The sequence below is a fragment of the Sycon ciliatum genome, chromosome 1, assembly GCF_964019385.1.
Source record: "Sycon ciliatum chromosome 1, ocSycCili1.1, whole genome shotgun sequence".
In the NCBI taxonomy this organism is placed as follows: domain Eukaryota; kingdom Metazoa; phylum Porifera; class Calcarea; order Leucosolenida; family Sycettidae; genus Sycon; species Sycon ciliatum.
In genome coordinates this window covers 71,144,184-71,159,541 of record NC_088643.1, presented here as the reverse complement: position 1 = coordinate 71,159,541, position 15,358 = coordinate 71,144,184, and the positions used below count along the sequence as shown (strand labels likewise).

The window sequence follows — 15,358 nt, the reverse complement described above, 5'->3', positions numbered from 1 at the left end:
TGTTTCACCTACTGATAGTGCAATCCGTGGTAGTAACCCAACTGCAGTATTGAGTATTTGTGGGAATATCCGAACATTGCATTCATGTACAATGTATATGTAGTCTGGATGAGTGTCACTGTCTGTGCATCACTTAGGGTGCCGTAAACTGTGTGGAGGTTTTCTCTTGTCAGGCTATTTACCCTGAGGAGTGAGTGCTGTTGTCCATGTTTGCACTGGATGACGTTCAACGGTTGTTATGCTATACTATTGCTTCAAGTTTCCAGCTCTATCACTGTGGAGAATACATGTTTGAGCAAGTATTGGGATTTGGTCTCAGCCTTGTCTTTGAAAATCACACTGTCACATTCGAAGGCCGAGCCTCCGAAATGCAATCGTAAATTCCGCTAGGACCCTAAAGGTCTGACGTGGAATTAAGGTTGCATAAGGAGGTGAGGCTGAGAATGTGACAGTGTCCCACCCTCCCAGTGCAGTGATACCCCAGAACACTGTCACAGTAATCCATTCAAGAAACGGCTCAGAAAGGCCAAAGAGATTCTGGGAAGGGTTGGTTTTGGCGGGAAACGAGGTGGAATGTGTTTGTCTTTAAAACGCTATGAATTATATGAAAACGGAGCGATTTTGGGCCTAACACACTGTCACATTCTCAGCCTCACCTCCTTATGCAACCTTAATTCCACGTCAGACCTTTAGGGTCCTAGCGGAATTTACGATTCTCAGCCGCACACTTTGCAAAATTTAGGGGGTTCCATGGAACCCCCGGAACCCCCCCTGGATCCGCCACTGTAATAGGGCTTGAAAGTGATGACGTCAAAATGGCCAGGGAGTAGTAAGTTGACATCAGATTTCTATTTTTGGATCCACTAAGGTGTGACTTTGCTATTGCCTAAGTATGTGGGTGCATAGCAACCCACTCATGTCGCATGCAGGTGTGACTTTTATTTCGCCACCAGTTGTAACCCCGCCCCAGTAGCCAAATCAGTCAGTTTCACTGGCTACATCACCATGCTGTGGGTAAGACCGCTTGAAATGTCACGATTGGATCCATACAAAAACTGGATCCAAGTGGATCCAGTTTTTGAATTTTTGAAATTGTTGCTATGCTGTGACGTAGCACTTTCAAGCCCTATGGTATTTGACGACTCGACTCCCTGCATCACATGCACAGTCATCATAATAAAATTTATTATGTGGGCCGCGATCAGCTAAAACAATCCAATTTAATCCTATTCAACTTTTAGTATGTGCTTCTCTTTGTTGAACAGCAATGGGTAACCAACTCTTCTCCTGTCCATTCATTCTCCTGCTCGTGTTTGTATGGTGGTTGTATACTGTATACCCATTGAATGATAAATGTACAGTGTACTACATGTACAGTATCAGGTTTTGTGTGGTGATATATTCACGTCCAAATATGGTCAATTTTCACTTGAGCACACAAGGGTTAGAAGCTTAGAAACACTATAATTCTTTAGGGTGTTCTCCATTGATATATTGAAAGATCTCACCTGTTCAAGATGTCCATGTCGACTTTGAGGCCGACTTTCGCATCGATGTCGGCTATTTTCAGCACTTAGAAAAATGATCCCTACCACCCGGGACGCACTCTATCGCGTTGTTTGCATTCTCCTGGCGGCAGGGCATTGCCAAACTGATAACCTTTCATATGAAATAATTCAAGGGATGTGGAAGAAGCCTTCACTGCTCGACCAGGCCGATAACCCTACTACTAGTACTAGTATTTCATACATACCCCAAAACTAGACAAATTCGAAATTTCTCAAGCTTGAGAACGTTTCCCGGCAAAAAAACCCTCGAAATCTGTAGTATATCGGGATTGCAATATTGGTCGTTTGGGAAAGGACTGCTAGCGCTAGCGCATAATTATAGCATGCTGGGAGTTATGAACTCTTGCACAGTGCATACTACACGATGCTCGACTCGAACAACCACATGACCAGTGCCACGCAACTCCACTGTGTGTACAGTGTAGTGCACTGTCAATCACTGATATCAATCAGTGAATCAGTTCGTTCAGTTCGTAGTGATCAGTCAATTCAAGTGTCACATTTCGATTTCGATTTGCTTCGTTTGAGAGCGCTGGAGGGATGGTTTTTTTTGAACAGCTATTAGTATTGTCTAGAACTAGTAGAAGCCGACGGCAAGCCTTATGATTTGTTTGTGCAGTAAGCAAGTGGAAGGTTTGATTGGATTTATCTATTCAGAACGCTGACAGTCCCTTATGGGATGCACGAACGTTTCTTTCTACATTTCTACTGGAGTCTGAACATTGTTGAGCAGTGCACCGTGCAAATTGTTTGCTGAAAGAATGCCTGGATCATACAAACCGTCCACCAAGGACATAAAACAGTTTATAGCAGTGACTGGAGTTAAACGCGATGCTGCAGTCTTGATGCTGGAGGCATGCAATGGAAACGTGGAATTAGCTATTCAGTTGCAATTGGACTCAGGTGGAAATGATCCCAGTGCTAGCAATGGCACTGCCTCACGCTCCGCGCAGTCAGCGAGCAGCAGTAGTAGCAGCAGTGGCAGATCTCATGCTCAAGCAACTGCTTCTACACAACCGGCTGCTGATTTGGACGAGGATGGGTAGGCACTGATGCTTGCTGTCTTCCTTTCCTTATAATATTATGCTTTCTTCCAACCATCTATCTATCCATACCTCGTCTACAATGAAACTTTCGTATAAAGCACTAGTACAATGAACACTTCTGTTAGAATCAGGTGTAGCACCACATGACAACACGTATATACCCTTGGCGCCAGCTTTACATCCCTAAAAAAATTTAAAAAAATTCACGGTTCGCGTGAGACTCGGCTTCCACGTTTTCCGCATCCGCCGTGGGAACGCCACCACCCTCTAGGATCCCTAGCTGGATGAATTATTTGCTGATATCGTTTTAAATCGGGCATAGTGTGATAAAAAAGTTAATGCAGGAACAGCACTCACGGGTTGAGGATCTCTGCATACAAGGTCCACCAGGTAGTCATGGTGCCCAGAGGATCGGTCTGTATGTACTGCACTGCATGCTGTCGTCTTGAAGCAGGCAGCTAACCCCCTCTTGTTTCGAATTATTCTCTGCCACTTTACCTATATCGTTTTATAAATCAGCATGTGAGTGGGTCTAAGGTGGGTTTGCAAGCTCGTAGTTCCACCCCGGTCAGCCACATCTTTTGCTGGATTGCACAGAATACACGGAGTGTACGTGGCAATACCATTGACCGTTTTCTCAATCCCAAAGCCCCACACTGCGGAGTGACAAGTCTTCTTTGTCATGTCTTTAATACCGAAGGCTGGATCCGACACATGAAAGGTGTCACACCATGATATACAGCAACATTGGGTGCCGAAGAACTGGCAACCGAAGAACATCCAGAGTATGGGGTAGTGCCTTTGCTATTTGCGTTCGGCAGAGCTCACTGACTTGTCAGTTTGAGCACTCTGGCAAGGCACGTCCAGGCCTGGTTTAAATCTGGCTTTGGAAAATTTATTTTTCATTGCTATCAGGTTCGACCTCAATTTCTCTGTGCTGCGCTGATGAGTCCACAAAGGACGAAACAGTTCTGCCCGCAGATTGAACATCCAGACTAGAAAGTCACCAAGATTTGAGAACCCCAGTGTGTTTTTCATGTAACACTACATGCACAGTATGCCTGTACTATTTGAATGCATGAGCCCGGAATAACTTTAATTTAAAACATCAATAGTCCGAAGAGGAGCCCCCGTACCAAGAGTACTCACGAACATCTACATGGATCTTGTGCAGACAGTCAGCACTATACAAGTATGCACAGCCTATCTTGTATCTAACAGCATTGGGTAACAGCAGTGTTAGAAAGAATGACATCCAATGTATCCTAATTCTACCGTACCTATGGTGAAGATTTGGGTTGTTTTGCACATGTGTGTGTGTGTGCATGTGTGTGCATGTGTGTGCATGTGTGTGCATGTGTGTGCATGTGTGTGTGTGTGTGTGTGTGTGTGTGTGTGTGTGTGTGTGTGTGTGTGTGTGTGTTACTTATTACTTTTCAGGATCCGCGCTCCTATCCCAGCCAGACGAGAAGTGCTGGTCGGCAATCCTGGTCTTCTACCTGGTGAGATAGAGGAAGATTAGTAGTGGAGCAGTATACTTATTTTTGACGATGGAGAGAGAGAGAGAGAGAGAGTTTGGTTGCAGTTCACTAGATTTTCAACGAGCATGTTATCACTATTATGCTCGTGGTGTGCTTTTTGAAATTTCGAAAACCAGGCCTCACGATTTTACTGCTGTATCTTTCTCTGTTTGGTGACGTGTAGCTCGACGCAGGACGAGGGTGAATGCCAACAACCCGTTCAATCACATGCGAGATTTCCAAGCAGAGGGATGTAAGTATCAGCAGCAGAAGTGGTGATGTGTCCAAAGACAATGTACTTTGAATTACTTGTGGAATTCTGATTCGGTGAAAATCATTCAACAGTAGCAAGGACTCAGACAAGATGTACACACCTGCTCGTATTGCGTACGGATTTCATGACGAGGTTGGGTGCCTATGGAGCTTGTAAACCAGTGCATTTTCACACCTCGCTGGTCTGGTTGGGCCTGGCTTGCGTGCAACTAATTGCGGTGCTACACTGCTTAGAAACTAAGCCCTTGGTCCGAAGACTCGTAATCACTTGACTCACAACAGGTTGGCAAGCAGCCTCAGTGCATGAAGCACTGCCGCTGGTGCACACGGCACTTGGTCGCCCTGGACAGATCAGCGTGTATTTAAACAGTTGGAGCATGAAAAAAATGGGCATTGCTTGTATTGTGGCACAGCAGACACCCGGAACTACAAGTGCTGCTGCTCAATGAAATCCAGTCATGTCACTCAAGGTTTGCGCCTTGCACCATTTCCTGGCCCAGTGTTCGCAGGTCTGGGGCTGCACAACGCCCGGCACGTTCTTGAGTTACACGACTGGATTTCATTGAGCAGCACTGTACAAGAGCTGACTTGTATGTACAGTCAACCTTGTGAATACTAGTAGCGGCTCTTGATCATGCATGAGAACAGTGTCGTTATTCGCGACATTGAGAGTATGCAGTCGGAACTGGTCACACAGTCTGATGATTGTGTCGGTATTCGCGAGTTGTTGTTATACCCGAGGTCGTTATTCATGAGGTTGACTGCACGGTGTTATTGTGTGCTGCACGCAGTGTTGAACGTTGATGGCGTAGGACCAAGAGGCAACGGCACCGATAGCGGGATTGGTAACCTGTCACATCTGTTCCGGCCGCCGGTTGATATCATGTTCCGCGGTTCACTGGAGGCGGTAAGTCCCTTTCTTGTGCTCATACCGTATTCACTCACATACAGGTGCACGCCCTTATATGCGAAAACATGTGGGGGGTTTTCATTTCGCCAGGAAACAAATGTTCCGGATACAAGGGCATGTCTTTCAATACGAGTATTCAAGTCTTCGAAATACACTCTTGGATCTTGAGTTTTTTTCCATGCCTTTATATGCGGAGGTGCCCTTGTATTCGAAGATAAGTGCGTGCCCTTTTGTGCGCATGTATACGGTACAATGCAGTTACCCTGCTGGTACCTGTTCTTCAAGGATATTGTTGTGTGGCCTCTGCTCGGCAGAAATGTCTCGCACGTGCGTGTCCTTCAGAACATGTACTGTATTTTCCCGACAGTGTTATGCACTTTGGATGCGTTGCCACTAGTTTTAATAGCCTGTGCTCTTTACCCTGCAATTTTCTGTTACATGTAACCCTGCTATGTTTTGCGTTGGTTGTTTGTCCATGATGTCTACTTTACTGTCTTAGGCTAGAGAAGCTGGCTCAGCAGCTGGCAAGTGGATTCTCGTCGATATCCACGATCCACAGGTCTTCGAGTGCCAGAAGCTCAACCGGGACCTGTGGCGACACAAGGACGTGCGGTGCATCCTGGAAGATAGCTTTGTCTTCTGGCAGGTACGGTGTATGTGTATGAGCCGTGCTGCTGTTTTGTGCACTGACTGACGGGTCCCCAGGGATGTAACTGTTATAATTATGTGTGTACATGTACATAGCCTGCCCGACGGGTCTCCAGGGATGTAACACATCAACCGGGCTGGACTTGACTAGGCCCTGGGGGTGGCCACTGTTGCTAGAAAAAAAAGGGAAAACCCCCACACCAGCATGTGACACGAGGGGCCGGTGCTACACCCACTACTGTAGCGCTGTGTGAAAGCTACCGAAGAGTGTATCCGAAGTAATTATCTTGCATGAAATTTCTACTTCGTGTGGTGCATCATTACTTTCAGGCCCTACAATTGCTACTTCGAAGTATGACTGTTCTTTGAATTCACTAATTGAGGGAATGGAAAAGGAAAAAGGTCTGACGAAAAATTGACTGTCACCACCAGGATTCGAACCAGGGACCTTCGCTTGAGGCCAGCGATGCTCCAACCACTGAGCTATGGTGCAGCTGTCATTCTTTATATGGGCAGATTCTGTTCCAGAAAGCCCTATTTGTGTGCAACGGCTTATTTTCTTGTCTTTGATCTGCTTTGGTCGGTGGCTAGGTGCAAGCTGATAGCATTGATGGTCGCCGCTTCCAGCAGTTCTACACCTTTGGAGAATGCCCGCAAATTGCTTTTCTGGACCCGCGGACAGGTATGTTGTGCGATGAATCTGTCTGCTCATTTGGCTCCTGCCTATGCATGGAGGTGGTGTACATTGCCAACCTGAAACCTGAACGGTGTGCACAGAAGAAGTTCAGTGGAACTCCCCTTATCCGGGCACTTTTGGGACCGATCACTGCCCATGACTAGGAATTGCCCACGACTCGGAACAAACAGTGTCATACTGATTGCATGCGAGTGAACACTTTTTACGCCAATCAATATTATTTTCTCGGTGCCGGTTTTTGTGACCCCTAGATGGGTCAGAAAGGTGCCCAGATCTGGGGAGTCCGGATGTGGGGAAGTTTTACTGCATGTGCACAAGTTGAAGTACAGTATTAGTTGTCACTGCATTGACACTGCAGTACGGTGACTGTACCGTAGTCCCCATGCATGATTGCATGATCATGGTGTTATGCTGTGTACTGCTGGTTTAACTGGTGTAGCCCATGCCACTTGCGCTCTCTTACAGTCCATTTCAAAACTATAGGCGCGTGAACTCATACGTACGAGCCGTACGTACTGTAGCGCACGACAGCCGTGAGTTTTGCATGAATGTTTTCTGGTTTTCAGATGTGTTTTCAGGTTTTTCTTCGTCGCCGCGGGAAATACAAAAGATGCAAAACACGCAAAGTCGCAAATGAAAAGGTGTGAGGAAAGTCTCGAAAGAAATGAAAGTCTCAAATGAATCTTCTTCTTGTTTGCATTTTCTGAATGCCTGACTGTAATGGCTTCCAAGGCCCGTAAGAATCTCAGTGATGCCGAGAAAGATATGATTAGTCGTGTTCATTGTTTCTTCGAACAAGAGCTGGATTTTGATTGACGCTTGAGTATCCGAAATCCTCGTTGTCGAACTCACCTTGCAACTGGCTTGAGTGAAACCACTGTCACTCGTTGTGTCAGGCGAAGGGAACAGGGAGGCTCAAATCAAATCAAAAAGAGAAAATATAATTATCATCTCTACCTAGTGCCTTTGCTGTTTGCGTTATGCAGAGCTCACTGACTTGTCAGTTTGAGCACTCTGGCAAGGTACGTTCGGACCTGATTGGAATTTTTTATTTCCATTGCTATCAGGTTCGGCCTCATTTCCTCTGTGCTGCGCTGACGAGTCCACAAAGGACGAAACAGTTCTGTCCGCAGATTGATTATCATCTCTACTGTATTTCACCCAACAAGATCCTAAACATGCAGAAAAGAAGAGAAAAAAAAGGCAGGAGGCGTGATGGGATTCGAATGCCCCACACTTGTACTGGAAATCATGGATCGAAACCACGAAGCTACCAGGACCAGTACAAAAATGCACCCGCGATGGTCCGGGCGCAGCACTGTCTCATAGCTCAGCAGGAGCAAAAATCCGAAACAAACTGGTCAAACCCTTCAAAACAGAAATTATTATTACTGTTTTGTGCTGTTCCTCTTTTTGTGCATTGTCCCTTTACATCGTGTGCTCTTGCGACAGATAATATGTACATTCACATACACACGCACGCACGCACACATACAGAACCTGTCATGTTCCAGGTTCCAGGAAAGTGAGTGAGATCACTTTCTTATTGGAATAGCACCCTCCCAGTTTGTAGTAATAAGTGCAGGATTGCGTTCCATCTGGGCCATCCTAAATCTTGTTGGTTTGCGTAACATTGTGCTAAGATCTAGCTGGTATGTGCAATCTGTTTTCTCTTCACCGGTGGCAGGAGAAAGACTGGAGCATTTTGGCTTTATGGAGCACGCCGAGTTTTGTAGGCGAGCAGAGGACTTCCTCTCGCGCCATGCTCTTCCTATCTATGGGCTAGAGCCTGAGGCACGGACTACCGTTGCCCGTGGCTCAACAGTAGGTCAATCCAGCGCAGCATGCAGTACTCAGCAACGCTCAAGCTCAAGGCGTCCAAAGGTAACCGAGTGGTGTTTGGTGACATGTTTCACTGTCTCTGGATACATGTTGTTGGTGAGAATTTGTACTGGATGTGAGTTTCTGGATGTTTTGTTTTGGCGAGAAGCCAAACACCTGCCCGGCTGTCTGCAGTGTTGTGCTAAAGTGCTGTGTGTGTGTGTGTGCGTGCATGTGTGTACGTGTGCATGGGTGTGTATGGGTGTGTGTGTGTGTGTGTGTGCGTGCACACGCATGGGTGTGTATTCTTGCAGCGTGTTGGCGACGTGGAGGAGGCAGCAGAGATGGCTTCTGCCATTGCCGCTTCCATAGTTGCGTCGTCGGGCGAGAAGTGTGAAAACGACCGCTCATCGCCAGCAACGTCCAGTATGGAGTCGTCTGCTGATGAAGATACCAATCATCGCGCTCAGTGCGTTGCCACAACCAGAGCTTCTCTGCGAAGCAGCCGCTCTAAACGGTCACGGGCTCTTCGTATCTCCAGTGATGAAGAGGACAGCAGTAGTGTTGTGTCTAGTAGACCTAGAACACGCGGTAAACGAAGGGCGCAATCTCCTTCTCCGCCCGGCTCACCGAGCAGTGCAGCGCCATCAAACATACCCAGCACAGTTGGCAGAGCCAAGAAGCTAAAGAAGGTCCAGTTGGATTCCAGCGTCAGCAGCGCCACCAAGGCGTTAGCAGCGGCGTCCGTTCAGGAGGCTCACGGCGGCAACCGGGCAACTGCTGCGACCACTGCACCCAGCCTGGACGCTACGCTGTCTGATTCCCAACTGGCGGCAAGTGCTCAGGATGAGTCCATCGACACCATGTCAAACTCCGTCCCGGATGATATTCAGCCACCGCCGCCGCCACCTCCTGACTGGGTGTGTCAACCCGGTGAAAAGTCTATTCGTCTTCTCATGCGATTGCCAGACGGCAGCCGGCACTACTGTGAACCACCTTCGTCATCTACTCTCGCGGTAAGATCTGGCTGAGATTTGTGCTGCGTGTTTCAGTCTAGAGGTAATTCGCACACACCAACGCTGCCAATTGCACACGTTCTCAACTTTAGTTTTATTGCTTCTCAAAGTAGTTGGTGATGGTAGAAACTTGAAAGACCGTGCAGTAGGAGTGTTAAGACCGAGTACTAGTAATCGTTTTCTCTAGCTCACCCATTCGATAACAAAGCAGACCATCTCCAGGTGCCATGCACGCAAGACTCTAGTACATGTAGCATGTTGTTGCTTTGGACATGGGGAAGCGTTTACAAAAGAAGAGCTGTGTTCTCTGTTGTCCCGTTTGTATCTTTCACGTCAAACCGATGAATGGTTTGTGGCTTGGGGCTCCCCGCGTGCTGGTTTGTGCATGGAGTGTGTGGGTTGCAGTGAGGACTGTGTCCCGCCCGCCTGTGTGGATTTGCGGGAAGCGTGAGTTTCGAAGTCTGAAGAAAATATTGAACGGTCTCTGCTAAGATGACAGCTATACCATAGCTCAGTGGTTAGAGCATCGCTGGCCTCAACTCAAGCGAAGGTCCCTGGTTCGAGTTCTGGTGGTGGCAGTCATTTTTTTCTTCAGACTTTTCCCGTTTGCACCTTTCCCCTCAAACCAATGAATGTTCTCTGTTTATTTGTTTTTGACGTATTAAAAAGCTGTCCTCTGGTCTGCATAGGTCCCAGAAATGATGTTCGTAAGGGGATACTTATTCCCTCATGCATGTTTGGAGTACAGTGGAACTTCAGTACTGTGTACTGTAATGCACCGCGCCGCCAAGGCCAGGGCCATGCAGAATCTGTACTTTGCAGCCCAGGTACATGTATGTGCAACTTTCCAAGGAGGTCAAGTGACTGTCAAATATAGTACTTTACAGCATATGCATAGTACACTCATATTTCTCTTACCCGGGCGGTCCCGGACCGGGTACTGCCCGTACCTTTGCAATGTCCGCGCATGCGCGCGCGCAGCTCTAAATCTCATACGTTTCAATGGGGAAGGGCCAAAGAGCTGGTGTATGATGTCACTATTTCCACGAAAATTGGCAAAAAGAGTTGTAATATTTCCACTAAAAGCCATCCACAGGAGGCCCGGTAGACCGAGGTACGAGGTGGCCGTAACTTCAAGGTCCGGATAAGAGATATACAATCGTGCATATATGTGCCATCCAGAGTGCTTTCTTAGTACTGAAGTTTCACTCTACTTTTGGGGCCTTGAAGTTCAGAAGGTTGTATTTTTCATACTTTCAAGCTACCCATAGTGCAGTGGCAATGTGTATCATCTCTCCACTGCACCTTCCCAACCAAAATTTCCTCCACTGCAGCGGAGCCTCGGAGTATGGAAGAAAGCAATGTGTATCGCCGCATTAATTCCTCCTTCCCGTGTGTTGTGTTTTTAATGTGTGCGTACAGGGTTTAGTTCAGTACATGGCCCACCTGGGTTTCCCTGCGTCACGCCATTCTCTTATGACCCCCTTTCCGCGAAGACAGCTCACCGACTTTGAGCAAGACAGCACTTTAGAAAGCCTCGGCTTCTTTCCCACTGCAACCCTCTGTGTCGAGGAGTTGGACTAAGATGGTTTATTCGGACATTTGCACTTCATTGCTTGTTCTCTGCCGCTGTGGTGTTGGCTCTGTAAAGTGTTGCAGGTGTTGTCTTTGCACATACGCCCCTCTTTCTCTCTTTCCGAAAACAAAACAGTCCCTTCTCCCTTTTCTCTTCCTCCCTGTTCTGGTGTTGGTTCGTTTGTTTGATTGCCAGCACGTGTCTGTTTGGATTCCTTCTTTGTGTTGTGTTGAAACGCGGCGGTGACCAACAGCTGCACTTTGTCGGCGATGGGAATGAATCATTCAATGGTATATTTACTTCTTTGCTGAATTGTCCCAAGTCGATGAGTTTGCCAGGTATCATCGGTCCTATGCTCTCATAGCCTACCTGTCAGCTATAGTGTTTTACTCCTAGTCTCTGCGGGGCAGTCTGGCACACTGCAAAGCTGCCAGTGACCAAGCATTGTTCTGGTTTCGTTTTGGCTGCTTGCGTCGTATTATTCGTTGTGAGAACCAGTTAGTGGGTCTGTGCTCTTGGTAAGAACTGCATTGCATGACGTAGCCGGTTTTTTTTCTTTCAATTATGCGTGTCTAGCCTTCCTGCCAGCTTATGCCTGTGTTCTGGATTTACGCACAATTGGATAGCAGCCACTACAAGCAACTGCTTTTACTCAGGGGCTTTTTTACCCACCCGACATAGATTATACTCCACACACTCTGTGCTGATTTCGTAGCACAATCATGGTGTCTATATTATAACTCTAGCTTTTCAATAAGACTTCATCTACCCCTATCACAAACTTACCCTTGCAATCTTCTGTGCTGTTGCTGTTCTAATTACTATCCGCTAGCCATGATTGCAAGAAGTGCTGCTTTCTTCTTCTTCTTTTTTTATTACCTTGTCTGTGTTATCATGACCTGTCAATCTCTCTAGCTGTTGTCCTATTTTCACTTTTTTTTTTTACTGGCTAAAGTGATAAATTGTCGTTTCCGGTACCATTAGTAGTCATTGCAGGACTGCGATGTGCCCGCCACTGGGGTTGGTGTTTTTATAGATTGGCATCATGGAAGGCTGCCAGACTTACCTTGTGTTGTTACCTGTTCAGCCTATAATGTGACTCAATGGTCGCCCACTTTAGATCCAGTAGAGCTGGCCCGTGGCTCTAACGCAGCACACAATCAACTGGGGCTAGTCAATGCAGCTACGGTTTCCCAAACTGCACTGTATCTGAGCTGAGTGCATGGATGGTGCATCGCAGAGCATTGCCACTCATGAGTATGGTTTGTCCTGCTGATAGATGCATAATGCTGTGCAAAGGGAATGGAATTCGTGCAAGTACCGGTAATAGTTACATTGTATATCATGGCTGTGCATCAAGTATAGTTATTATGATAGAGGCCATGTCACTATGGGCACTACTGGCGGTACATGCATGCAGCTGTAGAGCTTGCAAGGCCATGTCGACGGTATCCGATACACATCCATCATGCACTACGCGTACACACATACTCTCAACAAGTGTAAGGAGTTACACTCATGCTATCACTATCAGTGTCTTGCTAGAATAATGCTTGTTTGGAAATGAACTCTCATACACCCAGTAGCGAATTTCGTGATCATAGTGTTCATATCCCTGTTTGAACCCATACAAAATTGACCCTTTGTAGCGAACCGTTTCAGAGTCGTTTTGAACGAACCATAATTGTAGAGCTAGCCGCATGTAAACCAAGTGCCACATGCCAGTCATGGTGTGAATGCATTGCTGTTGTAAAGAATTTCAGATATGAAGAATTAATTCTCCTGCATAGCGGTGTTCGTTCTATCAGGAGTCGACAGTAGCATGTGCAGCAGTACAGGCAAGGGGTAATTCCACACTGATCGGACTCTGAGACTAATGACTGCAAGTACCAGTAGTTGACCGCGCTGTGCATCCATCTTGTCTTGCTTTACTACCGGGATGCAAGGCCTACGATAATAAAATGGCCATAGTGTCGCGGCCCATGCAGTCGAAAACCACATGCAACACATACATTACACTAGGTTGCTGTGCTATGCACCCACAGTATTACTAGACTATCAGTACAAAATATTGGGTCTATAACGTATAGCAACAACTGTTGAATAACACCATGTTCAAACCCAGTATAGTAACCAGTTGACTGCTTACTTTCAACCTCGTGAATAACAACTTGTCTTACTAATGCCCGCCTGGTATACAGCCGCTTTCACGGGCAAAATAAACACAACGAATATTTTTTCCCAAGTGTTCCAAAAAACTTCAACTCAAAGTTCTAGAAAGAAAAAGGCAAAGCCTGGTCGCGGGTTGTCATTCGTAAAGTTCGTATAGATCTACTAGCACTGGAATGAGTATGGACTAACCAGAGCTTAGGTGTTGGCCCGCAGCCCTGAGGCGAAGGGTTTCAAAATAAGGTATTTCAGTAGCATCAAGAGTACATAACGCCAAGAGTGTGCAACTGCCTGCACAACCTCTATGCTGTGCTGCGACGGCAGAACATCACATCACGTGACATGGTTCAAAAGGTTATGCTGGCAAACAGTGCAAAGTGACCACAAGAGAGTTGTACCCAAAGCTGGGCTGCGTACAACCCAGTATCTATCATGCACAGAGTGCACGGGTTCATCACGTGATGTGAAGTTCTGCCGTCGCAGACCCCATAGCTGGAGTTGCACACTCTTGGGGTTATGTACTCTTGGTAGCATAGAATGAGGTCACTGGTGGCACCTTTTTTTGTTGAAGCCGTTAGCATTTCCCTTCAAGTGCATGCGGACAGTATACATATGCATGTACATGTCAGGTTTCTAACCAAAGGGGGCGGGGGTGTTTTTTCAGGCCACATTACGAAAATGCATGCAGTCACCGATCATAAAGACATGATTGTCGGGAGTGAAATGGGGGGTACGGGGGCTTTGCCCGCATACGTTGCATTTTGTGTGGCAGGGCAATTTTGGAAAAGGGGAAAATGGGTCACCAGTAACTGTCCCCCCCCCCCCTACTATTTTTAGTAATGTTTTACCTGGCTAGAACCCTGCGTGTACTTAGTTCAAAGAGCAGAGTCCTCTTGTTCGATAGAGTACTCGATGCCCGCGGGAGCTGTATCACACGACGGTCACAGAGTGCCACGCGTCTTATCTGGTTTGTTGTAACTAACAGTTGTCTGAAGATTGCCATCTGGCATCTGGCATGAACCACTACTTCGAAGTATTAGTTACAACTTACAACAAACCAGAGACATGATACTCTGTGACTCGCAAATACTTAGTTCTAGTGCTTTTTCAGGTACATGTACACTCATATCTCGTTTATCTGGGCGGTTCAGGACTGGGCACTGCCTGTAACTTCGAAATGTCCGTAACTCCGAATCACATGCATTTTGATGGTGAAAATCCGTCAGTGATTGGTTGGAGTCCCGCTCCACCAAGTGCAAGCACAAAAATCAGCCAACTTTTCGGCCGAATATCGACCAGTCGATACTTGGCCGAAAACTAGTACAGTCTGTACGACAACACCGTTCACACCAGGCAATTTTTGCGCCAATCTTGACTATTTTTCGTACAATTGGCCTAGTATGGACCACGTACCAGGCATAGGTCAGTAGATTTAATTACGCATACCGGTAGTAGTAGTACATTTTATTATTTTAATAGGGGAACCCTACAGACGGTGTCGTCTAACTCTTATTACAGGGAACCGCCTATGAATGATTGACCGTGACAATTGAGCAAACTCTGAGCGATATTATAACATTATTGTACCTTAGTATGTTATGTAATGGTGGTCATGGTAGCGGCTTGTATTAGTACAGTGTCATTTAATATGACATAAGGCCACCTAGAATTAATTCGTTGTTTCGGGTCACTTCACTCAACCGTACCAGGGTCGGTCAGTCGGGTTTATTTTTTATTTTATTTTTTATTTTGGTTACTGCCATGTACATGTATTATGTGCATACATGTACAGTTGTGGATATCGAATAGCTTTTGTCCATCAAGCCAGCCGATCAAATCATGACTGTAGACGATCCAGCGCAGTCATTGTCCCATCAGACCCAGGTCCCCTCCAGGACCAGACCTCGCTGGCAAACGAGTCTGACCGGGAGCAGCTCTCACCTTGAAAACGTCTGTCAAAGAGCAACGCGGTGGCGGAGCTGATGCTGTCCGATCGGAACGACCGCGGATCGCCGGAAGACAACATCGTCACCAAGCGCTTCATCCTGTTATTTTATTTGGCTGCTTCTGAGGTCGATGTCTGGACTGCATGCTACTTGCTAGCTATTATTAGG

General features: G+C 46.7%; 1 protein-coding gene across 1 annotated transcript; it reads left to right on the top strand.

Annotated features, from left to right (window-relative positions):
* Nucleotides 1-2,055: 2,055 nt before the first annotated feature.
* On the top strand, nt 2,056-11,981 carry LOC135805244 (UBX domain-containing protein 7-like). The gene is made up of 9 exons (XM_065319256.1): nt 2,056-2,610; nt 4,055-4,116; nt 4,319-4,387; nt 5,199-5,314; nt 5,817-5,963; nt 6,557-6,647; nt 8,350-8,546; nt 8,798-9,499; nt 10,922-11,981. Exons 1-9 carry the CDS (start codon nt 2,330-2,332, stop codon nt 11,081-11,083), a joined length of 1,827 nt encoding a protein of 608 aa, XP_065175328.1. The 5' UTR covers nt 2,056-2,329; the 3' UTR covers nt 11,084-11,981.
* Nucleotides 11,982-15,358: the final 3,377 nt, after the last annotated feature.

Bases quoted from the DNA above. Each gene is read 5' to 3' on its own strand.
- LOC135805244 (XM_065319256.1), top strand. From the start codon at position 2,330: ATGCCTGGATCATACAAACCGTCCACCAAGGACATAAAACAGTTTATA. The intron at 5,964-6,556 runs GTACGGTGTATG...GTCGGTGGCTAG, and splicing joins ATAGCTTTGTCTTCTGGCAG to GTGCAAGCTGATAGCATTGA. The intron at 6,648-8,349 runs GTATGTTGTGCG...CACCGGTGGCAG, and splicing joins TTTTCTGGACCCGCGGACAG to GAGAAAGACTGGAGCATTTT.